This window comes from Arabidopsis lyrata (assembly GCF_000004255.2).
Source record: "Arabidopsis lyrata subsp. lyrata unplaced genomic scaffold ARALYscaffold_4, whole genome shotgun sequence".
Taxonomy (NCBI): Eukaryota; Viridiplantae; Streptophyta; class Magnoliopsida; order Brassicales; family Brassicaceae; genus Arabidopsis; species Arabidopsis lyrata.
This window is the reverse complement of record NW_003302552.1, coordinates 17041777-17069014: the sequence shown is the minus strand read 5'-3', so window position 1 is coordinate 17069014 and position 27238 is coordinate 17041777. Positions and strand designations below refer to the sequence as shown.

Sequence of the window (27238 nt, the reverse complement as noted above, 5' to 3'; positions counted from 1 at the left end):
GGTAAATAGAAAATGGTAGAGACCTAAAGTGGCAAAGTTTTCGTACCGCTTTTTTCTTGTCCTGCGTTAGCTTATTACTGGTCACAATAAAAACGGTTCACTTAGAGAGTGTGAGGTAATGTTGTACCTTTCGTTTATGTTCTTACGAGTGTATACCCCCATTTGGCCCGAGAGAATGTATAGTTGAAGCCCAATAAAAACGGATTTAAGCCCCATAGACCAGTGGCAAGATTCAGTGATTCACGAACCATCAAAGGACTAAAGCTCTAGATCCAAATGTCCCTGTTAAGACTTAAAGACCAATCACTAAACCGTTACGCAAATCAGTTCACACATTCATCATCCTGCCTCCAATTGTAGAATTCACAATTCTCTGCAAATCGCAACTCTACACGGTTTCTGGACTTACATACACTTGATTGCTTGGTCACAACGATAAGTAGACCGAAAAAACATCGGAATCGAGATTTGACATTCTATTGTAAATGAACACTCTTTCTCCTATCAAAGATACAATTTCACCATCTCCCTCGCTCTCTCTGTGTCTCAAAAAAATGTAGGCAGAGGCCGGTTTCTTCATTCTTTGAGTTCCTCCAGAATCATTCATTACAAAAATGTACCTAAAACAAAGCAAACCCCATCAATTCTCACCAATTCTCCAACCCCATAAACAAAACAACAACAACAAAAAGCAAGAAACTCTCACTCACTTGCTTCCATGTTCCAAGTTCCTAGCACACAAAACTCTATAAATCAAGAATCTTTTGTACAGTAACAAGGCGAGATGTCTTCAATGGCGGAGAAGAATCACAACATACCTCCAATGTATCTCTAAAACCAGCTTCATTCGTCTTCAACATCACCGGCAATGGAAACCTCACACCTTTCGCCGCACAAGCTTCATGTCTCGGTTTAATCCGATTCTCCAAACTAAACGAAAAATACTGAGGAAACTCAAGAACCTCTCTAACATCTCTCTCCATCTCCACCATCAAATACTTCAACTTCGGCTCATAATTCTCAGCAATACTGTAATTAAACAGCTGCGGGAATCTCTTAAACATCGCGGTCGCGCTCCGCCGCGAGAATCCTAACTTCTCAAAGAAATCAATCCGTGGTACGAGTTTATGTTCAACGCTACAAGAGAGAAGATACGTATGTTTATGCGGATCTAAGATTCCGATTCTCTGGAGAAAGTAAAGCGTTGGTCGAAGCTGGTGATCGACGCTACAAGCGAGAAGACGAGGACGACGACGTAAAGCTTGACGGAGGTCAAAGATAGAGTCAACGCCGACTTCACGGAGGAGGAAAGTGATGACTGGGATTGTGTGTGAGGTTAACGGTGAAGTGAGAAGCTCGGGACACATGGAGACGAGGCGGCGAAAATCTTGTAAGGTGAAGTTGATTGGTGGAGTGGTCATGTAATCGACGACGGATTCAACGGCGGAGAGAGCGGTGGAGAGGAGAGGAGGATGACGGTTGATTAGGGTTAAGAAATCGATTCCGAGTGAATCGAGGTAAATGAGTTTCTCGTGGATTGAGGATTCTAGGGTTTCGGTGGTTGCTGTGGTGGAGGAGAGAGAGGGGATATTTGGGGATTTGAAGAGTGATGAAGAAGAAGTGTTTGGTTTGAAGGAAAGTGCGGGAAAATTGTGGAAGCGGAGGCGAGAAAGTGTGGGAAAATTGTGGTGAAGGGAAGGGAAAGAGGAAGAGGAGGAAGAAGAGAGGAAAGAGAGAGCTTCTTGTTGCATTGTTCAAGAGACATCTCACATTACATGGATGAATTCGATTCGATGAAGCTCTCTGTGTGAAGAAGGTAAGTGATGATGAAAGGATAAGACTTGGAACAGAGTTGTGATTTTGGAGAAGGAGAAGGAGATTACCATATCTTGATTGATCCGGTTTAAATTGGAATTCAACCGGTTTTTTCCAATCGAAATTTCAAATTTGACAAAATTGTAGAATGGTTGTCTTATTTTTTTTTTCTTTTCTGTCAAGCCCACTGGGCCGTATATGTTTTAATTTTATCTTATGACTGGAATTACCGAATTAGTTGCAAAACATGAAAGTGCTTGGATTTCATTGCGGAAAATATATGGATTGTGTTTGTCGATGCTTTACGGATTTTGTGTTATTTTTTGTGCATTATGTGATCATATGGTTTGTAAGTAATTCGATTTTGGCAAGCTCCATTGTTGTATAAGCTCAATACATGGGGGACAAAATTATTTTTACCATTTTGGATGCCCCTGACGAATAAAAAAAATGGTCCATTTTTATTTGTTTAAACATATACAATAATATGTGTAATTTTTTGAATCGATAAACCATTTTTTTTTAATTTGGTTGACACACAAAAATACTGAAAAAAAACTAAATATAAATATATAGAAAAATATTTACATAACTAGTCTAAGTTTTTATTAGAAAAAAAACTTTACATAATTAGTCTTATTAAATATATATATATATATATATATATATATATATATATATATATATATATATATAAAGATATCTCTAATTAAACTTGAATTCATGCAAATCAGTTATGAAATGCTCACCAATCACCACTAGTGCACTACATCAAAAACTATCAAGTCCCAAACAATTACGAAATGCTATCATTCGTAAAAAGACCTTAATATCATTTTATTATTATTATTATTATTAATCAACCCAAATGGGCATTGGGCCATTAGGCCTTAATAATTTTACATAATATGATCTCATAAGTGATGTTTAATTTCATTCTGAATGGGCACCCCCTGACGGTGGATTAAGTAAACATGGATAATAAATGCAAGCTACAATGCAAAGTTTGCTTGAAGTCATTGCAAAGATTTATAAATAACACGAAAAGTTATATGACAAATATAAGATAAAAATAAATTAATACAAAAATCAAAATTTTGAATAATGGCCAATAAGAAACGAGTTTCTATAAAATACAATAAAAGTAGACTAAGATACGAATGAACTAATATAGCTAAAATGAGTCGCCTTCCAAAGTGAAAGCATCCGTAGTATCGTCCCACACCATTTTGGATACAAAATCGTCGTGTTTTGGAACATACTCCTGCAATTACAAACATGAAGATCAATTAATTAGTTTTTTTTAAAGAAGATTAATTAATTTTTTTTTTTGATAAAAAAAAATAATTAATTAATCTTCTTATCGTATTTTGGGATTCATACATTTAGTCTATAGTATTAAATAGAATAATCAAAACTTAATGAAAGACAAAAAAGAAAAAAAAAACCTCAAGAAGTTGAAGTAATTGAGGAGCGTTTGGAGCAGAGACGATGATACGGCGAGCGGTGGAGGAGACGAAGCCTTCGTCCACTGCCTTATCTATAAACGTCAATAGTGAATCGTAGAATCCATCCACGTTCAATAGTCCCACCTGCATTTTTAACTTCACATTATGTATATACTTAATTAACATTCTCTGTTTTCCCATTTTTTTGACCATGCATATAGATGTCTTCGTTTGTATCTTACATGTTTTAATCAATTTTTATATGCATTAGTATTTACAGTATTTAGTATATAGTACGTACGATATGATTTTAGAGTACTTAATAATTATTACTAACATTATAATGAAGTTTTTCACAACCTTACTTAAGATTTTTTTTTTATTTAATCTTTGAGTTAAGACATTATTCCATGTGAATATATGACTTCAACCCATATGCTTAGATTCCCTTCCCACACATGACACATAAATAAGTTATATAACCAATAAAGAAATTTGCTTTTTCTTATATATTTGTGTAGATTCATCAGGAAAATTTCTATTTTCTCCATCCATAAATACATAACAACATCTCTACTTGTAGGGATAACCGTATTTACTATCACGAATATCCAGGTATGTATTCATATCTAAACGAGTTTAATTGAATTACCGGTTTAGTGTGGATCCCAAGTTGAGACCAAGTGATGACTTCCAACAACTCTTCAAATGTCCCATATCCACCTATTTTGTTTGTAAAATAACACCACACAAGTTATTTTATCAACCTTCATGATCTTAGATAGATAGACATCTTTAATCATTCATTCTTTACAAAATACATATATTGAAAAAGAAGAAGAAAAAAACGACAAACCAGGAAGTGCAATGAAGGCATCCGCTTGGCGAACCATTTCAGCCTTCCTTTGGTGCATAGTCGATACTGTTATAACTTCTCCTATTGATTCACCGGTTATCTAAATCCAACATCATTTTATCACATCCATCATAATTATGTTTTAATTCACATGTACATATTTACTAAAAATATAGTTAATTTGTAAATACCATCATAAACATGTTTTAATTTGGACAACACAGAATGAATTTTTAATACACTGCTAGTTAGAATGTATAGTGGATTTGTAAATACCTCTCTTGGTGCTAGAGACTTCGGAATGATCCTGCGCATAATATCAACATCTAATTATGTAAATAATTATCACTTAGAAATAGTATATAAAATCACTTATTTCGAGTCACCTTAATTTGTAATGGTCAAAGATTCTTATCCTTTCGGTTCAAGGTTCAAATTTCTTTGAACCTAAAGTTCAATTATTATTAGTATATGTTTAAGTAGAACTAATTAAACAGTTGCCTTGTCCCCCTTAGGCCTTAGATTTTACCAAAGAAAATAAAAATAGAAATATTTGATAAACGCAAGGAATTAATTTACAAGTATATATTTTGAAGCAAATTACTATTTATGATAATGTTACCCATTTGAAAGACAGGACAAGAACATGGAATAACAAAAAAAGAATGATGCAGTGTCGCTTTGAATGTATAGATAAACTAAGACCTTTAAATTTTTTATTGTTTAGAAATTATTTATAGAGAGAGATAGATACCCAAGAACATGACCACCACCATCATGAACAGCTTGAGAAATGAGACCCATTAGCCCCACGCTTCCCCCTCCATACACCAAATCGATGTTTCTTTCCACCTTTCACATTTATGTGTGTTATTACTTACTAGTGACTAAACAAGTACTAGTTATTCTATGAACCTTAACTATATACATCTTACAATTAGATGAGTTTATTAATTTATCCATATATATTCTTTAACACAAAGATTAAGCATGGTGGACTTCTGTTGTATGTAGGAAGTAAATTACTAAATTTCATCCTTAACAGATACGATAAAATACAACTACACAAACACAATGATTTTTTATTTTTGGTATGAACAAACACAATGACATGATAGGTAATTTTCCATACACATCGAGTACTTAATTATAGATATGCTCGATTATCTACTATGGATATATGTTTTACGTATATATCGTACGAACTTCTATACATACCACACTTCTATACATACCACACAAGCTTGTATAGTTGTATATATCGAAAAGACTTGGCATGTAACGAAATACTAGTTAAAAACCGAAATCTGTTAACGTAATAGAGTGTTCTTTTTAATTAGTTAGTTATTTAAATAAGGATTAAATGTGGAAATAGAGAGAAACCAGTTGGTGAGCGAGTTGGAGAGCAGCGTCGTGATAAGTGGTTTTGTTGCCGGAACTGCTTCCGCAGAAGACACAGATCCTCCTGAATCTTGATTTTGTCTCTTCCATTATCTCTCTCTTTCTGTCTTTTTCCTTCTTTTCTTTCTTTTTTGGTTCTGTCACTTTCTCAACTTTTTATTTATATATAGATAGATATGTGAAGAAGAAGAAGTATAGAGATTATTATTATAAAAAAGTATACAGATTTGTTTGGCTTAACAATCCAGGTAAGGCTGGCTATGTTCTATATATTAATTTGCGTTAGTTTACCTTATAATTGGATCCCGTAGATTGTGACAGCTTTTTTCCTTTACAATCTATGTTAGAATATGTACTACATTACAAACAAAAAAATAAGAATCTTTAATTAAGAATATAGGAAATTACTTTAACCAACGAACATAATAAATATTTCTTAGTAAAAATTCCGACCAAAAAAAATTTCTTAGTTAAAAATAGAGAAATACTTTAGGATAGCACTAAAACAAAATTTTATGAAAAAAATATATATATGGTTTTAATGTTTTTATTTAATTCTAATTTCACAAAAAAAAAGTTTTTAAATTCTACTTCGCTAACATAGAACTCTTAAGTGGTCTATTGACAAGATGTAGCCCCCTCATGGGAATGTGCAATTTCTACTTTCCTATTTCTTGATGGATATTAATTTTTTTGAAATATATATACAACTCCATATAACTATTCAAAATAGAAATTTTATAACTATTATAACAGCCAATATGTATATTTTAAAATGAATTTTAGTTTAGTTTTCTTTTGATATATATTTATTATATTTTTTTGTTAATATATATCAAACTTTTTTTAAAAAAATGTTGAGTACAACGGCATATCACTTTTACAAGGTGAGGACACACGATGGCAACTTTCTTTATAGCAACGGACAGAAAATAAGTATAATCAACTTGCTTCAGGTCGCTAGATTAGGCAGAATTGTAGTAAATAGCAGAACCATATAGGATGGTTTCTTCGTAATGAAAGGGACTAGTTTGGTGGATGCTTGCGAGTTTGTTTCAAGAAGTTTGCTGCGTTTTTTTTTTTTTTAATGTGGTAGAAAACCCTCTATACAATGGCACGGCATATGGTAAATTATGTTTCAACGAGACATCTTTTTACATATGTCAGGTTTAATACAAGCAAGTTCAATATGTAGCCAAAGATCATATAGTCATTTCTATATAACCTTAACTCAATCCATTCTTTAATTTAAGAACAATTATACTAGTAAAATTGTGACATTGAGATCGGAATTTGAAAATGACCAGAGGATAATCGGACAAGTGTCCACCTCACAGATTCGATTCCGTTAATTCCTTCTTATGATTCTTTAATTAAATGTATGAATAACTAAACAATATCTTTGATTGAAGAATTGGTCACTATGCGTATCAGATATGTTACTTGTTATTAGTCACCAAATCTCTAGAATCTTTTGCTTTCATATCTGTAGCTAAAATAATAATTCAACGGCATTAGTCATGACAATTAAGTAAACGTACAACTGGATCGTTACAAAAAGAAAAGAAAAGAAAAAGCTCGCAATTGGATCGTTAGTAAAATTGAATAAGTCTAATAATTTCAAGAAACTGGTGGAAATAAAGTCAAAAATTCTGAAACCATGCCGATCTTAGAATAGAATAGTATTTGTTCAACCATGGTCGAGGAAAATGATATAAGTAAGAAGACAGAACTTAATTATACATATCCTGTTCTCAAAAAGAATCTGTATTGGATTAAGGTGGAGATATCCAAAGTTTAACTCATGACTCTGATATGATCACCGAGATTTAGATGAGCAGACAAAAATTCCGTGTGTAACCGATGCAAGTGTCGGGTCCCATGAATTGATAATTTGGGGCTTTTCTCTAATTACTTTGTGTTTTTTTTTCCGAAGCTATGCAAAATTGAGCCAACGTCACTTATGTGACTGACACTATATCTACTTCTTCCCTTTTCATGTGTTATGGATGCGGATTAGCCGCAATGTGCAGATTACTCTCTAATTCAGTGATTTTGATTAAATGCACATCACAAAGAAGCTAATCATATACAGTTAGTATGTCAGACTACCTCATTCCGGTGTACGGAATCTTTTTCTTCCCGTCGGAGGGCTTTAAGCTTGAGCGTCAAGTAGTAGTGTGTACGAGGCTCTTTATCGACCAATGGAGTCGATATCACACATGAGTCTTTGCTTAGACTTGAAGGAATCGAGTTGGTGCCTAGGTTTATGACGCTTGTGCCATTCGTGGTAGCTGACTTGTGAGACAAGCAATAAGAGAATTTCTTCGAAATCGACGAACTGAGCTGGGAGATTAGTGAGAAATGACAGCCACCAGGACCGATGATCCCAGAACCAGTTTCGTCGAAGGTACCTCCGTTGTTGTAGCCGCAACCGAAAACGTTAACGGGGAAAGAAACAGGGGGCCCTGAAGCATCTTAGGGATTAAACTAGACAACGTGATATTCATTTGATTGTTGACAACTTGCAGTCATCCAGGCCTTGTAGAGGAAGGTTACACGATTTTAGAATCCATGGTCAAAGTTATGAAATCCCATTATGCTACATTGCCATTGGTGGCATGAGCTCACGTTGATGAGATTGTTGTAAATTATGCTATGGAGAAAAGCGATTTCACTCCGCAACTTCGCTTGAGTAATCAATTAGTGTACCATTCTTCTTGTAAGTCTTATCAAAAGTTGATTATTTCACAATCTTTATGAATCTTGGTGCTCATTGAAATGAGTTAAAATGTATTCACATTTACCCTGATGTATTTATATTATCCGTTTTAATAACTAAGTTAACTAGATTCAAAGTTACCCGAAATCTAAGTATCGAGACTAGTGTAAAGTTGAAAAGTGAAAGATCACACACAACACACTTTGTTTTCGCTGGTGGTATTCAGACATAGTTCGCAACAAGACAAAACTAAGGATAGATTCTTCTTAGAAGTTAAAAAAATATGCATTAAAATATATAAATATTTTTTTCTTCTTTAAATAATTTAACATTATTCAAAAAAGAAAATCACATGCGACACAGGGCTTTAACATTATATTCATAAAAGTGAAAGATCACAAACCAGAAAAAATTATGAGAAAACAAAAATGCGAGAGTACGCGACTAAGGCCCAATTCGAAGCCCATAAAGCCATCAGTCAATACATATTGAAAAGAGAAGATGAACATGATTAATTTTGATATTGTATAGAATAAATAACACAAAGAGTACTTATAGTCTTTAAGTCTTTAAAAAAACAAACGATTACTTAAAATAATTAAGATATTGAAGACTGTTTATCCAAACTCATGGGTAGCTTATCGAATACTATTGACGATTTTGGTTTTGGTTTCATATGCTGAAATAAGTTTTTCAAAGCTGAAGTTGATCAAATCGTATCTTCGTTTGAGTATGTTACAAGAAAAATTGAGTAACTTTGCTATTTTTTCCATCGAAAGATAATTGGTTAGAAACGCTGATTTTAAAAATTTTGTTAGCGATTTGTAGAAAAAGATGAAAGAAAAATATTTTAAAACTAATATTTTGTTTGCTAGTTTAGTCTATTTATTTGTTTTTGTTTTTTGACGATGATATTTATTTTTGTAGACGATTTTTTTTATTTGCTTTTGATATTTTTTGGCACGTGGGGCAAACCATGCTGCCATTGTGACATATAGCACCAAATGGAATAGATTAGTCGACTACGCACTCATATGACATATTAATTCATTTTTGTCAAACACTATTCGTAAATTGTACTATATGTTACTATAGGATTGAAACCGCCACATATTTTTCGGGTCAGCATGTGGGCTAGTATATATCAATTACATAAAAGACTGTTTTATTTATAAATGTGGACAAATGTATACAATAGGCTATATAGAAAATAAGTCGTATAGTGCCGCAATTAGAAAATAAAATAAAAATGAACGAACCAATATATGATGGAATGGGAGAGGATAAAATTCTAAGACTCAAAAATCGAAGTCGCACTTGATAGGGAAAACGGTAGAAGTGGTTGTAGTTCCGTTGGAGGTACTTAAAGGAAGCCTTAGATCATCGCAATTAACCTTAGGCTTAATTCTCCTAAACTTCAAGTCCCCAAGCTTAAACCTAACCCTAAGCCTGAACTTGATCTCTATATTGTACACACCGGAGATCCTCTCCGCGTTCAAAGTCCGAGACTGTCCGGCGTTAAATATAACAAGGTTTTGGCCTTGGAACGTTGGTGTGAGAACGGTTGTGTTTTTGTGTCCTTGATAGAAAGGAGTTAACGAGATGGAACTAAACCTCTTTCCCTCGTAGTAAGCATGAGCTTCGATTCTGTCGTAGTAGACTCCGATCCTCTTGTTAGGGTTACGTACAGGGACAGTGAGTGCTAGGTTATACCTTAAAATGTTGTCGGGGGAAGTGTGGTCAAAGCGGGTAAGGGACGCATCGGTCACGTGGAACTTGATGGCACGAGGACGGACGATGAGCCAGAAGATGAGAGCGGCTACGCCGAGGATGACAATAAGGGATATGATGACTTTGACGAATAAGCTGAGGAGGCAGCAGCCACAGCCGCGACCGTGCCCACGTCGGTAGTAGCCTTTGGGAGCCGGTGGTGGGACTGATGGACCGTAGAAGGCGCCATTGAGAGGTTGTTCAGCAGCCATGATAGTAATTTTGTGGAGAATTGGAATGAATGGATATATGGCTAAGAGGTTGATGTAAGTCCTCTTTATATACACTTTCATCTATGCGTTGGTCAACTTATTAGATTAAAGTAATGTCACGTTACGCGGTAATTTGATTGAATATTTGACGAAAGAATATTATGCAATTGTAGGCTTGTGATGTTGCCCCATAACTTCCAATAACGAGTATTTTATGTAAGATCATAATTGTAAGTTTTACTTTTTGGTCTCTCGTCGTAGTTCGTACGGTGGTCATTATTATACCGTTCTAGAAGCTAGGGACGCCTGTGTCAACATAATATGTCTGATTTTGCTTTTTTTTTTTTTAACACCATAATATGTCTGATTTTGTTTTGGGTGATTTAGGTGAATAACCAAAAAAAAAAAAAAAAATTAGTTTTTTAGAAAGAAGGTAGAGAGAGATAGGAAGAGAAAGAGAGTGAATAGGGGGGTTAGGGGTTAGTTATTGAATTAAAGTTTTTTTGTTGGTTAGTTTTGCCAATTTTCCTTTTGTTTTGGGTGATTTAGGTGAATAACCAAAAAAAAAAAAAAAATTAGTTTTTTAGAAAGAAGGTAGAGAGAGATAGGAAGAGAAAGAAAGTGAATAGGGGGGTTAGAGGTTAGTTATTGAATTAAAGTTTTTTTGTTGGTTAGTTTTGCCAATTTTCCTTTTGTTTTGGGTGATTTAGGTGAATAACCAAAAAAAATCATTTTTTTTCTTAATGTTAAAGCTTTAGTAGAGATAAATTTGAACAATTTTATACAATAATAAAAAAAATCTTTTTCGGGTTTTTAGTTGGTCAGTTCTTCTACATGAATTCATATATTTCAAATTATGATTTTAGGATGAACGTTTATATCATAAGCTTACATCATGCAGGTTTTCTAAGCAGTTTTGGTCGATATAATTGAAAGTTGAATAATTTCTAGAGTTATTGACAAAAAAAAATAAACAGACAACAATTATTTTGTAAATATAGGATTTGTTAAGTACGCTTAAGTACTCAATTTCACTCTCTAAATCTCTAATATCTAATGTCATATTATGATACAATGAGTTGAAATGTTAAAGTCGCTTAGGAAGGTCATCAATTGATAATTTGTGAAGATTTCTAAAATTTGTGAAGTCCAACCTTTTAAGAATCCGTTTAGGCCCGCAGATTCAAGCCCATGTTAAACTCCCTAGTTCTTTCTATTCACATGTGATCCTTACTTAGTTACTTGACCATTTGAGTATTTGACAATGTGCCGACATCCCAAGATCATTAAATGACAACCGATAATAAAAACAGTACAAGAATAAAGCTAATTTAATTGCCCCCTCCAAATAATTCGTATAGTATTTGTTTTCGAATCTGATATTACTTGAAAAGTTGAAACCTTTTTTTTTTTTTAAGTTGAAACCTTCTTATCTCCTCCAATCATTTTCCTCCTCACATTCTACTTTTGAAATTAATTTCGCACATTTCAGATCTACGATCAACGAAGAAAAATATATATTCCAGAAATTTATGTGACATATCGTTATAGCAGATTCAAAAAAAAAAATTACGAGAAAAGAAAAGATTGACAAATTACACGATATAATCCGAGTAAAAGGAAGAGTAAAAGCAAACTTTAACGGCGTCAAAGTTGTGTCCTTTTATTACCTCCTAAACATTGACACTGCACTTATTGACCAACATGTACTTAACGGCGTTTTCGCCGACATGAACTCCGGCGGCTTTATCAGCCAGATTTATGTACGCGAGACAACGAACATGGAGATGATACTTCCCTGTAATAAGAGTCCCGACCTTCCACCTCACGCGTCCATCGGCGCGTATAATCAACGTGACAAACCCGCGATTTTGCTCGTCGCCAAGGGCCACCGCGTTGAAAGGAGCGATAGGGACGGAGTTTCCGTATACGAAAGGAGACCAAACGTTGTCTTCTTTATGCCCTTGGTACGTCGGAGGAATGGCTGTACGTAGAGTGATTTGCTGGTTCCGGTAAGTAGCGTAGACGTGAAGACGGTCGTAGTAGATTCCGATTCTGGAGTTTCGGTTGCGTGAAGCGATTGTGATCTGAAAGTTTGAGGTGAGTAAGTTAGGTTGCGAGAGGTTAAAGGCGTAGACGGTGGCGTCTTGGAGGATGAATCTTGGTTTTGTCGGTTGGAGGATTACCCAAACGAGAAAGATTGTTATCAAGACGATGATGATGAAGCCAATGATTGCTCCGCAGATTCGACTGGCGGTTCCTCCTCCGCCGCCGCCGCCGTGGTTCCCGCAATCTTTGGACATTGGTATTATGTATTTACGGCTTTGCCACTATGCTTCGTTGTGTAATGGATGGAGAAGATGTATGTGTGATGGAGAGAGTGAGTGAGACTATGATTAGTATTTATATTGATAATTAGAAGTGGTAAAGTTTTGTGCCTTTGTGCACGTTGATCTTTCTAATCCACAATTAGCTTAGTCTTTAGGTAATGAATAATATAGATTTACTAATCAAACTTCTTTGTGATAGTTTTTTCTCCGAAGAAATAATGTGATTATCTAATTTGATAGTTTGCAACTTTGCATTCAAAAAGTTACATGGAGAAAGTAAATGTGTACGGATGAATGAGTTTTTAACTGTTAACTCAATTATGTAACAAATATATCATACACTATGTATGGATAAAAGTTTGTAGGGAACAAAGGAGTGGACATAAATCAACATTCTTAAAGTTTATGCTATTTAACTTTTAGTGTGGCTTCATCAACCCCAGTAACCCCACCATTTTCGTTTAAGAGGGTGCAAGATTCCCCCATAATTGTATCAGCTAGTAATTAATTAATTGCAAGAAATTCATGTTTATGTGTGCATATTGAACGATGATTACTAAAAGAACGAAATTACCCTTCCCAAACAAAGGTTCTCCGATCTTCTCCCCGGTGTAAAATGGTAAAATTCTGCTTTTCTTTCCCCCGGAAACCTGTTAAAAGTGTTACGAGTATTTTCAATTGTCATTCTCTCCTCCATTGAATATTGTTTTCCTCGACAAATGCCTTTGACTGCCAATATATATGAAGAGAAAGAAATAAAAGAATTTTCTTTATTGATAAAGAGAAAACGAATATAAGATTAGAGACGTTCGTTTATTTTCATTCAACTAAATGACTTTTCTTTGTATCTTACTTTGGAGTTAGGAAAATATTTTCATTCGATAAGTATTGATGGGTCCAAAATCAGCATTTGACATCAACACTCGAAACGAAATATAATGTTCAAACGATAAATGTTTACATAGGTTGCACTAGTATAGTTGATAATATCAATATTCAAATACTATCCTGGGCGTTCGGTTATCGGATCGGATTCGGTTCGGGTTTTTCGGAATTCGGTTTTTTTGATATAGATTCTAATATCCATACGGATAGTTATAGACTTCGGATCGGTTTCGGTTTGGATATTTCGGATTTCAGATCGGTATAGATATGATATTCAATATCCGATTTAACCAAAAATCTAAAAATAATCCGAAATATCGGAAACAAAACTGAACTAGTTGAACTAACATGAAACCATAAATAGATTAGGGATTAGGATAATTAATATTTGAAAGAGAGATTAGGGATTCAATATTGAAAGATTAGGGTTTTATGCTTATATGGTAGAGGAGTGGATCCCCTATTGCTAGGAAATCGAGATTAGGGAAGTGGATCACGTATTGCTAGGAAGAAAAATCGAGATAAGAGAAATGGATCATTGCAAGGAACGACTAAGGTTCTAGAACTTGTAGAGGAGAGTTCGGATTATCTGTCGGATATCGGATCGGATCGGGTATTATCCGATATCCATGGATAGAGAAATCAATAACCGATCGGTTAATCTGTCTGATACGGTTCGAATTTTAATCCGATTTTTTCGGTTCGGATTTTCGATTTCGGATTAAACGCCCATGCCTATACTATCTCATATTTGGCTCTTTGGTTCTTAAAACAATTTGTGTGAACTAGCATAGAGATTAGAAAGTTGCGTAGAAATATATATATATATATATATATATATGACTCTTTTTCTAGGATAGCCACTACAATGCAAAACAGTATTAAATGTTTATTAATGTGTATTTTATAAATCAATCTTTTAGAAAGAAAAAGTAATTTATAGTCCATGGTCAAGAAATTTTGTTTTGTGACCATGAAAATTCTTTTGAAAACAGAAAAGAAAACCAACTCCAATTCTTTTGGATATAGGAACATATATGGCCCAATAGGAACTGAGATGAGATTTTTTATTTAGCCCACCACCATAAGATGATGCTATAATGGGAACTGGGAAGTTTTGATTTAGCCCACCACCATAGGATCAGTGTAAACTCAACATTGTCAAAGTTGTCTCCTTTTCGCCGTTAAGTACAATTCTGAAATTGAGATAAGAGACACAAACTGTTTGACCCAAAAACTAGTTCATACTAAAAAAGGTATCTAGACCTTGAAATAACACTTCATCCACTTGTTCATCTTCAAACTTTGTCCCTAATTATTATTTACCTCCTAGTTAATACTACTTAATACCCAAAAGATCTAATAATTAAGTAACTACTTGAACTTGTTCCATCAGAAAGTCCAGTCCTTGGAGAAATCCATGTCTGAAGGCAAATGATAGTGACACTCTTCCTTCTGTTGCTGCTCCTGCGTTGTAGTAGTCATTACTCCTCTTTTTTCTTTTGTCAACAACTCCTTCTCACTTTGATTCCGATTCCTTTGATCTGTTTTCGACAAGTAAACAAAAAAGGTAAGATTCTGTTTATTTTCGTGTACTAACCAAAAACATGCAAAGAACTAGTCTCAGTTTTCATTCTACTAGAAAACAAACCAAACCAAACATCACTTATAACATAAAAAAAAAAGAAGGTTTTGGTAAAAGACAAGTGAAGTCGCTTACTATGTTTCTTCACAGAGTCACAAGTCTTGAAAGTTGGACGCTGAAGAGGGTGGAAAACGCCGGTTCCTACAGATTCCTTCAAAACGTTACCGTTTCGATGAGCCAAACCTCTCTTGTTTAGCCGTGCCTCTTGTCTCTGTAAAACCTTAGCTCTGTCTTGTTGTGACTGCAAAACAACACACAAGCAAAATAAATCAAAAGATGCATAAACGAGAGCCAAAAGAGAGTGATAAAGTTTGCATTTTTATCACCTCGTTTTTGCGGATCCTTGAAAGATGAAGTTCATAAAACGGTTCAAGCTTGAGCCTTTCTCGGTACAATCTCTGATCAGCTTTAACACCATTAAGCCTTAAAGAAGACTGAAGAAGCCACACCAAAACAAGAACATGAAGTTTGTGAAGAAAATGTGTAACAGAGTAATGAAACAGAGGAAAAAGGAAATCACCTGAAGACTCGAAGATAAAGCAGGAATCGGTCTGGGTTTAGGACGGAGAAGAGACATGGAAGAGAACTGATCAGAGAGTGTGTCCACAGCGTCGGAAACGTACGGATGGTCACGGTGGTTACGGCGGAGAGAGTAGAATCCTCCGACAGACGTTTCGAACTCGTTGAGGAACAGATGAGAACGAGAACGAGAACGAAACCCCATTTCTTCAAAATCCTCACGAGACTGATGATTTCTTGCCATGAAAATCGAGAGATTGAAGAAATTTCTTTGAGAGTAAGCAAAAAAAAAAAAAAAAGTTGGTTTGACGTTACAGATGTTTAAGAAAACATTAGAGAAAGACAAATATATCCTCTCTTTTTTTTAATTATTATTTTTTCAGTTATCACGCGAGTTGTGACTGCGAATGTCACGTGATCCACTACCCCACTCGCCCATTATCTCCATCAAGACCAAATATCCAATTATATGTTGACACGTCAGCGTAGAAGTTGCGCGTGAACACTCATAAGAGCATCTCAACAGGAGGTTCTCTTCCAAAATTTGCAGAGTTCTCTTGAATTAGTTGATTAAAAATAAATATAAACTGAATAAAATCAAGAGAATCGCCTCTCTCAAGAGAGTTTTGAGATTGTGAGAGAGCCGGACACATGTCGACATATGATTGGACGTTTACTTTTAATAAAACAAAAAAAGGAAATTGACTTTTATTTTATTTTTCTTCCGCTAAACGCACGACTCTCTCTCTCTCTCGACGCAACCGGCGATTTGTGGTTTTCCGGTACTCAACGCCGTCGTGTGTTATCGTGGTATAAGAGACTTACATCGGCGAACAAAGATAAACCTAATCGGAGATTTGCTAATCCGATTCGGCGAGAAATCGATCAAGGAAGCTTCAATTTCTTGTTGCATGTATAAATCAAGCCGTTAAGGATCAACTGCAAAAGGAGGAGGCTTCTGTCATCAATGAAGGTAAATCTTCCTTGATTGTTTGTTATAGCATTGATTGTTAGCTGAGTAAATCCGGGGAAAAAGAAGCAGAGCAGCATCAAGGTTAGAGGTAAGCTTGAGATTAGCTTGGCTGAACATCAATAGTGGCAAGAAAAGAGTAATCAAATAGAAGGAGAAATTGAATGTTGTTGCGGCAGCGTGGAGGAAGAAGTTAGCATTGTGAGAGAGTGAACTTATTGATTTAGTGGTGTTACATGAACCTAGCATATAAGATTTACCAAGTTCTATGCATATAAGATTTAGTGAATAATATACATATAAGATTTAGTGGTGTTACATGAACTTAGCATGTAAGAATCGAGCTCTGTCTTGGTTTTTAGTGGTGAAGGGCGTTCTTGTGTCGTGTAGGATTAGATTTTAGGAGGATTAGTTTGGAATTGGATATGTTCATTATACATATAGTTATCTTTCTGCAGGATGGATTAGGTTGAAAAAAGTAGAAGCAAGTTTTAGTGTTGTTTACATGATAAATGTAGAAACCGGTGCTTGAGATCCTTATTTTGGCTTGGTGATACTAATAGAAGATGTGGTGCTGGTGTGGTTAAAGGGTTTCAACCAGGGCTATACCAGGCGAATGGCGGTGGAGCTAATGTGGTGGCTCATGGTTATACAAAGGGTTCAGGTCTTGGTGCAGAGATTATTGGAACTTTTGTTCTGGTTTACACTGTTTTCTCAGCTACTGATGCTAAGAGAAGTGCCAGAGAGTCTCATGTCCCTGTATGTTGCTAACTCTCTAGTATCCTTGAATTGGGTTGAGTTATGTTCTTGGCAGAGAACTCATGTGTTTGTTTGGTTATCGAACATTTTGCAGATCTTGGTGCCGCTTCCAATTGGGTTTGCTGTCTTCTTGGTACACTTGGCTACCATCCCAATCACTGGAACCAGCATTAACCCGGCCAGGAGTCTCGGAGCTGCCATCATCTACAACAAGGATCATGCTTGGGATGACCACGTAAATGCTTGAGAGGTTTATTAATATGAAAATATATTAAAGAAGGTAACGTATGGCATAATTGAATGCCAAATTCTGATTTTTGTGTGATACCAATACTTCAAACATACTGAAGTTTTTAAAGACATGCATCACAATTTTCGGATGAAGTATTCAAGACAAGAAAATATACCAAATCTAATTATATTGTGATACAACACTTCTTCTTGTTATATCAAAATACAAAATACAACAAAATAAAACAAGAAAAAATGTTGTGTCTTTGTAAAACAAGAATAAAAATTATTCTTGTTTTACAAAGACACAACATTTTTTCTTGTTTTACTAAGACACAAACAACACTTCTTCTTGTTTTACAAATACACAACACTTCTTGTTTTTCAAAAATTTGAATGATTTATTCTTAAGAGAACCCTACCATTGGAGGAAGAAAAATTTAAGAACTCTTAAAAATATTTTCAACCTTAAATTTTACAAAATTTATATTAAACAATGGAAGAGAACCCATAGGGGGCTCTCTCCCATTGGAGATGCTCTTAGTGGTGGAGTGTTTATCGTTTCTGCAACCGCCGCAGATACGAGCCACCAGTTATTATGCCTACACGTGTCAGGACTGTTACCCTATTAGTGTTTGTTATATTGTGTGCGCTTGTGTATGTTTCGTTTCGTGCACCTTTCTCTATTCTTGATTAGCAAGTAAAGTTTTTGAGGACTGCGGAGAGTACAAGACGAAAAGTTTATGAGTATGGGAAAGAGAAAGTATCCACTTCTCAAAAAGATATGGAAAGTATTATTTCACAGAATTTCTCTTATTGATGAAGAAAAGAAAAGAGTAATGCAACAGAAAGCTAAAATAAAAAAATTGGGTCCAAAATGGGCTTGTCTTAGATGAAAATGTAGATGCTTGGTACATTGATTAGCTTTGTTTCATGGGCTTTAGATTCCTAACCTTCTCTCTATTATGCCAAGTCGTTGTGCTCCATCTATGTTTAGATTCAAATTGGGAAATAAATCTTCTCGAGAAAAAGATTTTCTGAATGGCTGTTGTTTAGGAAAAAAAATGAGGAAATTTGTGTACGAAAATATGTCAAGTATATAGAACAAAATGTCAAAATTACTAGTTTCAATATACTAAGCAGAAGGGGAGACAAATTTAAAAGCTCAGTTTAAGAATAGCCCATCAAAGCCCAATATATACAATCCATTTTTAAATTGTCTACCAGAATTTTCGGGGGATAAGGTAGGTCTAAAATGTTTAATCCATAAATATCTGCTTTTTTTTTTATTATCATCAAATGTGAGTTAGATGATATCCAAATCGTATATTGGTAATGGGGTTGGACAAAAACATGTGTACACTTTTGTTGGACACTTTATTTTTCTATATACTGATTGTTTCACCTAAAAGATACGACTAGAGATATCGGATAAAATTAACATGTCAATATAACGGTATATACAAAGGAAAACAACGAAGTCTTAGGTAAAGAGCAAAATTCTCTTTTGGGTTTTGGCAGAGCAAACTTCCAAGCAAAATTCTTTTTTGGCACAATACATTAGAATTTATGATTCGTACGACATGTAAACTTTTCTCTGGAACTGACTTAAAAGAAATTTGACTTTTTACAGATGTATGAATATTGGAAGCACAAGTTACATCAATGTGAATACAACTTTAGTTTTTTATATATAGTCTTGTTTTAGTTTATTTTAGTACATGCTACTCACTTTCTCATGACACATGTTGTTTTCTATGAACCTTAATCCCAATCAATTGAAAAGATAAAAGAAAGAGGATAAGTTTTAATTTGGGATTTTGGTCTAATGTGTCATTTACTGTTAAAAAACTTAGTAAAATTGCCACAAAACATAAATCTTTTCCAATGTGCCATAATGGTGAACAACACTTTGAAACGAAAATTTTTACTAGATAAGAAATGTTGTCCACCTTTGAAACAACATATTAGAAAAATATTTGAAGGACAAAAAATCTTGTCCACCTTTGAAACAATAGACTTTGGTGGACAAGAATTCGAAACGACATACAAAAATTTGGGTAGACAAGAAACATTGTCCACCATTATGACACATTTGGAAATATTTATGTTTTGTGGTAGTTTTGTTAAGTTTTTGAACAGTAAGTTGCACATTAGTTAGATTTCTCTTTTAATTTTTTTACAAATACAGAGGATGATTGGCATTGCATTTTATTTTAATGGGAATTTATTCAAATCATTTTTTGTAAAAATGAAAATAAAATAAATAATAAGAGACATGTAGGATACCACACTATGGTGTAGTAATGTGAAAGTTGGAATCTCATAATTGAACAAGAATAATAATAAAAAAGCTTACAACTTGCTCTTCGAAAAAGTTATTGCTAAGGCCCATACCTCTACTATTCCCCATTCATGTTTTCAAATTTTCTAGTTTTCTTATTTTAAATTTATACTCCCTCCGTTTCATAAAGAGTGTCGTTTTAAGGTTTTATTTTTGTTTCACAAAGAGTGTCGTTTTAGGTTTTCAATGCAAAATTTAATGATTTTTTACTTTCTCCGTTTCATAAAGAGTGTCGTTTTAAGGATTTATTTTTGTTTCACAAAGAGTGTCGTTTTAGGTTTTCAATGCAAAATTTAATGATTTTTTATATTTTATGACTATTAGTATTCTGCAGATTGTTTTACTATTGGGCAGATTATGTTTAGGTATATAGTTAATGATGTTTTTGTTTAGAAAAAATAAAAAATTTAATGTTTTCTTAATATGTGTGCAAAACTCTAAAATGACACTCTCTGTGAAACAGAGGGAATATGTTTTATGACTTTTAGTATTCTGCAGATTGTTTTACTATTGGGCAGATTATGTTTAAGTATATAGTTAATGATGTTTTTTTTAGAAAAAACAAAAAATTTAATGTTTTCTTAATCTGTGTGCAAAACTCTAAAATGACACTCTTCGTGAAACAGAGGGAGTATATTTTATTTTCTTTGTGAAAGAACATCATCATATAATGTTTTTGTTACACAACTTTGGAACTACTCATATATAATACTCCCTCCGTTTTCGAATAGTTGTCGTTTTAGAGCTTTTTTTTTGTTTTAAATTAATTGTCGTTTTAAGGTAATAATGTAATTTATGCCAATAACTACCCAAATTACCCTCATTTTATTGAACAGAAATTATTTGTAAATAATTACTTGTCATTTTTATGAGGTTAATATAGTCATTGTATACCTTTTCTTAATTTGTCCAAATATAGTTAAAACGACAACTTTTAAAAAACAGAGGGAGTATTTTTTTTGTTATGATATGATGGTAAGATCACGCCTAGATCCTCTTTACCCTTCAAAGATAAAAGTTCGGTAAAACTCCATAGTACTCATGGGATCGTACCATTGCTTCCTAAATGGATTCTTTTTTATCGTGATTATATTTATCTTACTATAATCGATCATAAGTCTATATATTCAGAATAATCTCAGACTCGGGATCACACATTAGATATCTCAAAAGGTTAGTTCTATATGTTTTATATTTTATTTAAGAAGATTGATTTTTAGGAGTTCCAAATGTAAAAACTAGGAACTCTAAATACATAGGATGGGCTCTGATTAAGTAATTTCACTTCTTCAATATAGAGTCCACTATTAATGTATACGCGTGAAAAAACACCATGCGTACTATACATTTTTTATTTTACGAAATCATGTATTAGAAATATCAGATCAAATTGCTTTTGCTCATTAGATATTATTTATTGAGTTCTCGCCTTCTAATCATAGGAAAAAGTTCATTTTTCAATGTTTCATAGCTTTATGAATTTAAGTATTATTTTTGAGGTGTTGTGCTTGACAAAATGAAACACAACAAAAGATTGACATGAGTTATGTATAACAATGATTCTGATAGTGAAGTGGATATTTCATATTTTATATATATGCACACACTGACACACATGCATCGATACAATACACATGCAGTTTATACATATATATATATATATATATATATATATACCCATAAGTATATAGACGACTTTATTAGGGACCCAAACTCCCTTCGATCCCTATAGAACCAGATTCGATACTTCATGTGTTATTACTAAAATTTGCGGACTAAGAATTCTAATATAAGAACAAGACCATAAACAAACAAGAACGATCTAACTTTCTCTTTTTACCAAATGTATGTAGGTATATGTGAATCTCTCTCTCTCTCTCTGAATCTTGTGATTATATAATCATATATATAATTAATATCGATATATTTTCATGAAAATGCGAAGAGGTCACTAAATAAACCTTAGTAGTTGTTTCATGCCATTTTGTTTTAAATATGCATGTTTTGTTTTCAAATAACAACCCGTTTCTTCCCCCAGAAATTTCAAACGTATACATATATATACATCATAACAAACTTTAATATCGGTAAACTAGACTTGGGCAATTACTGTGGTGTAGCCTTATTGAGTCTTGACCTATTTATTATATGGCCAGTGGTAGCCTTGTCTTTCACCCAAATTTCTGTTTTTAAAAATTCAATGTTGTCCCTATGAAACTATATTAAGAAAAAAAAAACATGGAACTTTCGCAACACAACAACAACAAAAACTATATATTCCAGGAAACTTGCACCGAGTAATTTGGTATACGATAGCTCGACCTCCATAGTGTCCTAGTAAGTGCCAAACTTATTTTACGGAGTGTTTGAGAAATTATTTTATTGTCGTCATCTCAAGGGCAATTTTGAAAAGAAAAACATTTACTTATGACTTTGGTATAGAACGCTATGTTTTTTTCTTATTGTGTTTTCACAATAGGGTTAGATATCCATGCGCTCAACCTTTTTCCCTAACATTGTTTCAAAGAATCATTATTCTTTTTCTTTAATTTCGACACCTCCAAAGAATCATTATTCACAGTCACTTTCAAATAGCCTAGGCAGTTTCTTTTTCTTTTAACTTTCATACATTACCCCGATGCGGGTAGGTCTCGTAAAACCGATTTGATTGCATTAAAATGGAAGTCAATAATCAAAAGTCAGGCATTGCCAATCCTTTGACCGCACAATTATACAAATGTGATCATATCTCTTTGTTTCTTTAATTTTTTTTACTTTTGAACCCATTACCATTTATAGCCGCCGAAATAATAACCACTGGTTCTTCATAACCCCACTTTGTGACAACATATAAGTTCATAGAGATGATCGCAATGCTTTTAATTTTAATGTTACAGGTTGAAATTATCTTTGCAACACAGATTTTGATATATAATATAATATACGCTCAAAATTATGTTTTTATTTTTAAATGATCACTTTTGGGTATATTGTTTTCATCAGAACTTTAACTCAATAACATTGTGATCTCTTAAATTTATTTATTTTCAAGTCTAAAATTTAAGAATTTAAGAAAAACTAACAAACAAATGACAAAAATAAACAATTATCATTTGTGTTTTTTGTTGTCAAATGTACATACTATTTAAAATTATCATTAGTTTATTTAATCGTTTTTGCTTTTTAATTAACTTTGATTTCTATTAATTTAAATGATAATATATACAAATAGATATAGATTATATGAGACGAAAAAAAAGAGACATAGACTATATGAAAGTTTTAAATTAAACAGAAATTTTCTTAGGTGGACATTTTAGTGAATGACTATTATATAATAGTGAATGACTAACTCCTCCTTTACATTTTGTAGGCATGCGAATTCACAATCTATTGAACTTACTCTCATAATATCGAAGCTCTACCAAAACAAATTTTTGAAGATCTCACGACCTAAAATATCCAACCACTCTTGTTGGTTTTATATATATTAAAAAAAATATAAAAATCTAAAAATATTATAAACAAAATTATGGTTCGCGGATAGACCTACCAGTATATTAAATCTTAAATGCAAAATCTAATAAATCTGGAGAGGTAGCCACTTGCTCGTACATCCTCAAAGCTCCTCCATCTCTATGATTGGGGTTTTCACAACATTATATCACCATGGTTCATGTGACCTCGACGTGTCTCATCCTCATTGGTCACCTGATGACAGCAAATTTGGACTGTTCCTGTAATGTTTTAATAGTCCACTGCCTCTTTGGTCGGGTCATGGGCTTCTTCTAATTTTTGCATGTTTTTAGAATACACACGTATTATGATGTTAGGCACACTTTTGTGAAAAGTCTTTTTACAATCTTTTAAAAAACTTATCTTCATCATTATTAATGCAGATAAATTTTAGTTCGTGTGTCGTGATATGCACTCGCGAGTGAGATAAGCAAAGGTTATTGTTTTTTTTTTTTTTGGTTGTCATGGCACTGTGATGTCACAGTGAGCACTCTATGTTTTTTTGTCCTCTTTAAAACAACGTAGGCCTTACGTCACGCGCCACTTCCCTCTCCTAACACGGCAACTTTTAGAAATAATATTCCACGCGCTCGTGTCGGATCGAATCTCAGCCGTCCGATCAAAAACCAAAAAACGAACCAACGGTGTATAGAGTCAAGGGTAGAAGCGTAATTTTAAAATATGGGTCCAAGTGAAATTGGAACCATTGGTTAAGAAAAAATGCGGGACAAGGTCGAGTGGTACTATGAATTGACACGTGTCTATAAAAAACCAAACCGACAAAGACAAAAAGTCGGAGATACACGCATATCTCTTGGCATTAAAGGACCAAAAACCGATCGCCTAATCAATGTTATTATTCGAAACTAATTATCGTGTTTCTAATGAATTTTTTTTGTTGTGAAGATGGAGAAAAAGGATAATAAGGTGGGGGATATATAATAATTGGAGTTGCTGGAGTAAATGGAGAAAAATAAATGTATAAAGGTGAGAGAGAGAGTCGTGGAAAATTGTAACAATTATAGGATTGGCTGCTTTCTTGACTTAAGGGGGGACACGTGGGACCTCTCTATTTGTGGAACTACACGGCCCCTATAAAGACGATATTTTTTTTTTTTGAGTTTTTGATTGGGATGTGGGGTTCACAGCTCGAAGACGAATCTTCTTCGTTTTATAAAAAGATTATACTAAGAAAAAAAGTTTTTTGGAAATATTAGGGAGTAGAAAGAGCCAACACGAGTGGGGGACTATGTAACACTGTACACGCGTCAACTCCACAGTTTCTTTTCTTTTTCTGCATTAGATGGGGGAAGTTTTTCGTGGGTTTGGCACGTGGGAACAAACGGGTGGGGTCGGAGTCTCGGAGTAAATAAAATAAAAATATTCGGTTCAATCTTGTTATTTTGAAATCGACAAGAAAGAAAATGTGTGATCGATGTTTTTTGGTTGTAATAAAAATCTGTTTAGTTTTTTTTTTTTTTAATTTGATACTACTATTTTGTCTGACAATTTTGAATGTGCACCAAAAAAATTAGATGAGCTGCGAAAGTCTTGCTGGTTTTACTATTTCTTAAACTCTATTTAAACGACAACTAGCTTTTTTTTTTCTCTTTTTTTTGGTGAGTACCGGGGGAAGACTTTCCCCCTGAATTTATTAAAAAAGAAAAAATATTACATCCGAATTCGTTGTGGAAGCGTAGTTCCAACAACATCGTCTCTCAAAATTGAATTAACAACAATCAGAACCGAAATAAAAGCATGAAAACCAAGAGGCAAAGAAAACGACAAATAGCTTTATAAGAGGTGTTTCAATGCTTTTTTATTTAATGACAACTTTTTTAAAAAAGAAAAAGATACAAAGTTTCTATTATTTACACAAACTAGATAAAAAAAAAAGGCTCAATCTATCCCATTAACCAAACAAATGATTAAAGTTAGTGTTAGCTTGACCGATTAGATCTAACATTAAGGAGATTTAACATTTCTTAATGGAGTGAAATTTTTTCTACCGCCGGATCTAATTTAACCTAGTCACACTCGATTTAGAAATTTTTAGATTAATGAGATAAGTTGGAGTTTTTCTTTTTGTCTAATTCATGCATGTAAGTTAGATTTTTTTGTAAACTAAATATTTTGTGAAAAATATTTGGGTTCACCCCCTAGGGGTGAATCTTTATATCCACCTCCTTTATTTCAGCCAATCAAAATTTGTCATCTAATAATAATAATAAAAATTTAATTTAATTATAAAATCCAATTTACCACTAAAACGAAATTATGTATACTAAAACGAAATTATGTATCGGTTTAGGTTTATTAGAAAGGGTTGGAGTTTAAATTTTATGATTAAACGAGGTTAAATATCGGTTTGAGTTTATATACGGATTTAGATTTTACAATTAAACGAGGTTAAATATCGGTTTGGGTTTAGAAAGTACGATTAGGGTTTAGATTTTATGATTAAACAAGGTTAAATATCGGTTTGAGTTTATAAACGGATTTATATATTACAATTAAACAAGGTTAAATGTCGGTGTGGGTTTAGAAAGTACGATTAGGGTTTAAATTTTTTACAATTAAACGAGTTTAAATGGCGGTTTGGGTTTACAAAAGAAAATTAGGATTTAGATTTTGTAATTAAATGAAGTTATATATCGGTTTGGGTTTACAAAAGAGTGGTTAGGGATTATATTTAATAAATAAATGAGTTTAAATCTTTTTTTTTTATATGGCGAATTTTGATTGATTCAAATAAAAGGAATGGATAAAAGGTTTCATCCCTAAGGGTGAACCCTTGTTCATATTTTATAAGAATCTCATATTTTTCCAATGCACATGTTTTATTCTCTACAATTATTCGATTATAACGATTAGATATACTCCCTCTGTTCCAAATTATAAGATGCTTTTGTTAAAAACACAAAGATTAAGAAGTAATAAATGTTTATTTATTTATAAAAATTTAACCAATAGAAAAATGACAGCAGAATTCAAAAGGTCATAAATAAACTAAATAAACATAAATTATGCATAAAAATCTGAAAAAATCTTATATTGTGGAACAAGAAAAGAAGGCTTAAACATCCTCTAATTTGGAACAGAGGGAGTACTTTTTATTCTCTACAATTATTCGATTAAAACTCTACATGCATAGATCAACATAGATCAATACAATTTTGACAAACGGTTATCAACATTTTTATTATAATCAAAATTTTAACATTCTTAATTTTATATTTGCAGCAAAAAAATTTCATTTAATAAAAAGCTATTACATAGTATATTCTTTAAAAATAATCTCAAGGAGATAAAAAGAAAACCAATAGTGCCATACTCAATACTTGGTATCATTAAAAGGTCGTTTACTTGAGTGATATAACACCTTATCTATGTAACAACTCCCATCTTAACAAAGTCTTTAAGTGTGTCAATTAGGTTAAACCTGACTCGTCTAATTAAATACAGGAAATCAAATCAAATTTTTGGTCACTTAGTTGGTTATATTAAGAAAATTAAAATTTAATTATCAGATTAAATGGTGGCTTAGCATAAATCATACGGTAGTAATATCTTGATAGTTTTTCTCACATTGGAAAAAGTTACTTTTAATACTCACGTACTCACATCATACGTTCACCCATCTGGATCAGTATGTGCAGTCCATCGAGAGACAACCCTATATATAATAATAGAGTGACTAAGTACATAAACTGAATAATTTATTGGAGATGATCAATGATTAAACAATGACTAATTACTGTCTCCCAATCAGACTAAAATACTAAATCATCGTCGGACACAGCAACAACAAAACT

The 27238-nt window shown here is 33.3% G+C and overlaps 6 protein-coding genes across 8 annotated transcripts; 1 reads left to right on the top strand and 5 right to left on the bottom strand.

Annotated features, from left to right (window-relative positions):
• Positions 1-314: 314 nt before the first annotated feature.
• LOC9315655 (transcription termination factor MTEF1, chloroplastic) lies at positions 315-1880 on the bottom strand. Of its 3 annotated transcripts, XM_021028061.1 has the most exons (3): positions 819-1880; positions 711-731; positions 315-620 (listed from the first exon to the last, which is right to left on the bottom strand). In XM_021028061.1, exons 1-3 carry the CDS (start codon positions 1749-1751, stop codon positions 600-602), a joined length of 975 nt encoding a protein of 324 aa, XP_020883720.1. In that variant the 5' UTR covers positions 1752-1880; the 3' UTR covers positions 315-599. The 3 variants fall into 3 exon arrangements, with proteins under 3 accessions (XP_020883720.1, XP_020883719.1, XP_020883721.1); XM_021028060.1 differs by having other exon boundaries at positions 711-1879; XM_021028062.1 differs by lacking the exon at positions 711-731 and having other exon boundaries at positions 819-1879.
• A 1088-nt stretch (positions 1881-2968) lies between these two features.
• LOC9315654 (cytokinin riboside 5'-monophosphate phosphoribohydrolase LOG2) lies at positions 2969-5617 on the bottom strand. Its single transcript, XM_021028079.1, has 7 exons — positions 5503-5617; positions 4874-4971; positions 4396-4426; positions 4120-4219; positions 3916-3986; positions 3264-3407; positions 2969-3079 (listed from the first exon to the last, which is right to left on the bottom strand). Exons 1-7 carry the CDS (start codon positions 5608-5610, stop codon positions 2990-2992), a joined length of 642 nt encoding a protein of 213 aa, XP_020883738.1. The 5' UTR covers positions 5611-5617; the 3' UTR covers positions 2969-2989.
• Positions 5618-9388: 3771 nt separating this feature from the next.
• LOC9315652 (NDR1/HIN1-like protein 10) lies at positions 9389-10288 on the bottom strand. Its single transcript, XM_002879539.2, has one exon. The coding sequence runs from the start codon at positions 10222-10224 to the stop codon at positions 9541-9543; it is 684 nt and encodes a 227-aa protein (XP_002879585.1). The 5' UTR covers positions 10225-10288; the 3' UTR covers positions 9389-9540.
• A 1431-nt stretch (positions 10289-11719) lies between these two features.
• Positions 11720-12606, bottom strand: LOC9315651 (NDR1/HIN1-like protein 12). Its single transcript, XM_002879538.2, has one exon. It carries the CDS (start codon positions 12525-12527, stop codon positions 11898-11900), a length of 630 nt encoding a protein of 209 aa, XP_002879584.1. The 5' UTR covers positions 12528-12606; the 3' UTR covers positions 11720-11897.
• A 1991-nt stretch (positions 12607-14597) lies between these two features.
• LOC9317488 lies at positions 14598-15945 on the bottom strand. The gene is made up of 4 exons (XM_002879537.2): positions 15605-15945; positions 15411-15518; positions 15160-15325; positions 14598-14983 (listed from the first exon to the last, which is right to left on the bottom strand). The coding sequence occupies exons 1-4, from the start codon at positions 15845-15847 to the stop codon at positions 14832-14834; spliced, it is 669 nt and encodes a 222-aa protein (XP_002879583.2). The 5' UTR covers positions 15848-15945; the 3' UTR covers positions 14598-14831.
• Positions 15946-16467: 522 nt separating this feature from the next.
• Positions 16468-17764, top strand: LOC9317487 (probable aquaporin PIP1-5; the record flags this gene model as incomplete). The annotated part of the gene is made up of 3 exons (XM_021029078.1): positions 16468-16576; positions 17163-17332; positions 17427-17764. Coding segments are annotated over 3 exons (432 nt in total), but the record flags the coding sequence as incomplete, so codon positions are not given.
• Positions 17765-27238: the final 9474 nt, after the last annotated feature.

Excerpts from the sequence above, each read along its gene's own strand:
- LOC9315655 (XM_021028060.1), bottom strand. The coding sequence starts at position 1,751 with ATGCAACAAGAAGCTCTCTCTTTCCTCTCTTCTTCCTCCTCTTCCTCT.
- LOC9315654 (XM_021028079.1), bottom strand. The coding sequence starts at position 5,610 with ATGGAAGAGACAAAATCAAGATTCAGGAGGATCTGTGTCTTCTGCGGA. Across the intron at positions 4,427-4,873 it reads GGTGGTGGTCATGTTCTTGG|GATCATTCCGAAGTCTCTAG; the intron begins GTATCTATCTCT and ends TATTATGCGCAG. Across the intron at positions 3,080-3,263 it reads AATTACTTCAACTTCTTGAG|GAGTATGTTCCAAAACACGA; the intron begins GTTTTTTTTTTC and ends TTGTAATTGCAG.
- LOC9315652 (XM_002879539.2), bottom strand. The coding sequence starts at position 10,224 with ATGGCTGCTGAACAACCTCTCAATGGCGCCTTCTACGGTCCATCAGTC.
- LOC9315651 (XM_002879538.2), bottom strand. The coding sequence starts at position 12,527 with ATGTCCAAAGATTGCGGGAACCACGGCGGCGGCGGCGGAGGAGGAACC.
- LOC9317488 (XM_002879537.2), bottom strand. The coding sequence starts at position 15,847 with ATGGCAAGAAATCATCAGTCTCGTGAGGATTTTGAAGAAATGGGGTTT. Across the intron at positions 15,519-15,604 it reads CTTTATCTTCGAGTCTTCAG|TCTTCTTTAAGGCTTAATGG; the intron begins GTGATTTCCTTT and ends TGGCTTCTTCAG. Across the intron at positions 15,326-15,410 it reads CAAGGATCCGCAAAAACGAG|TCACAACAAGACAGAGCTAA; the intron begins GTGATAAAAATG and ends GTTGTTTTGCAG.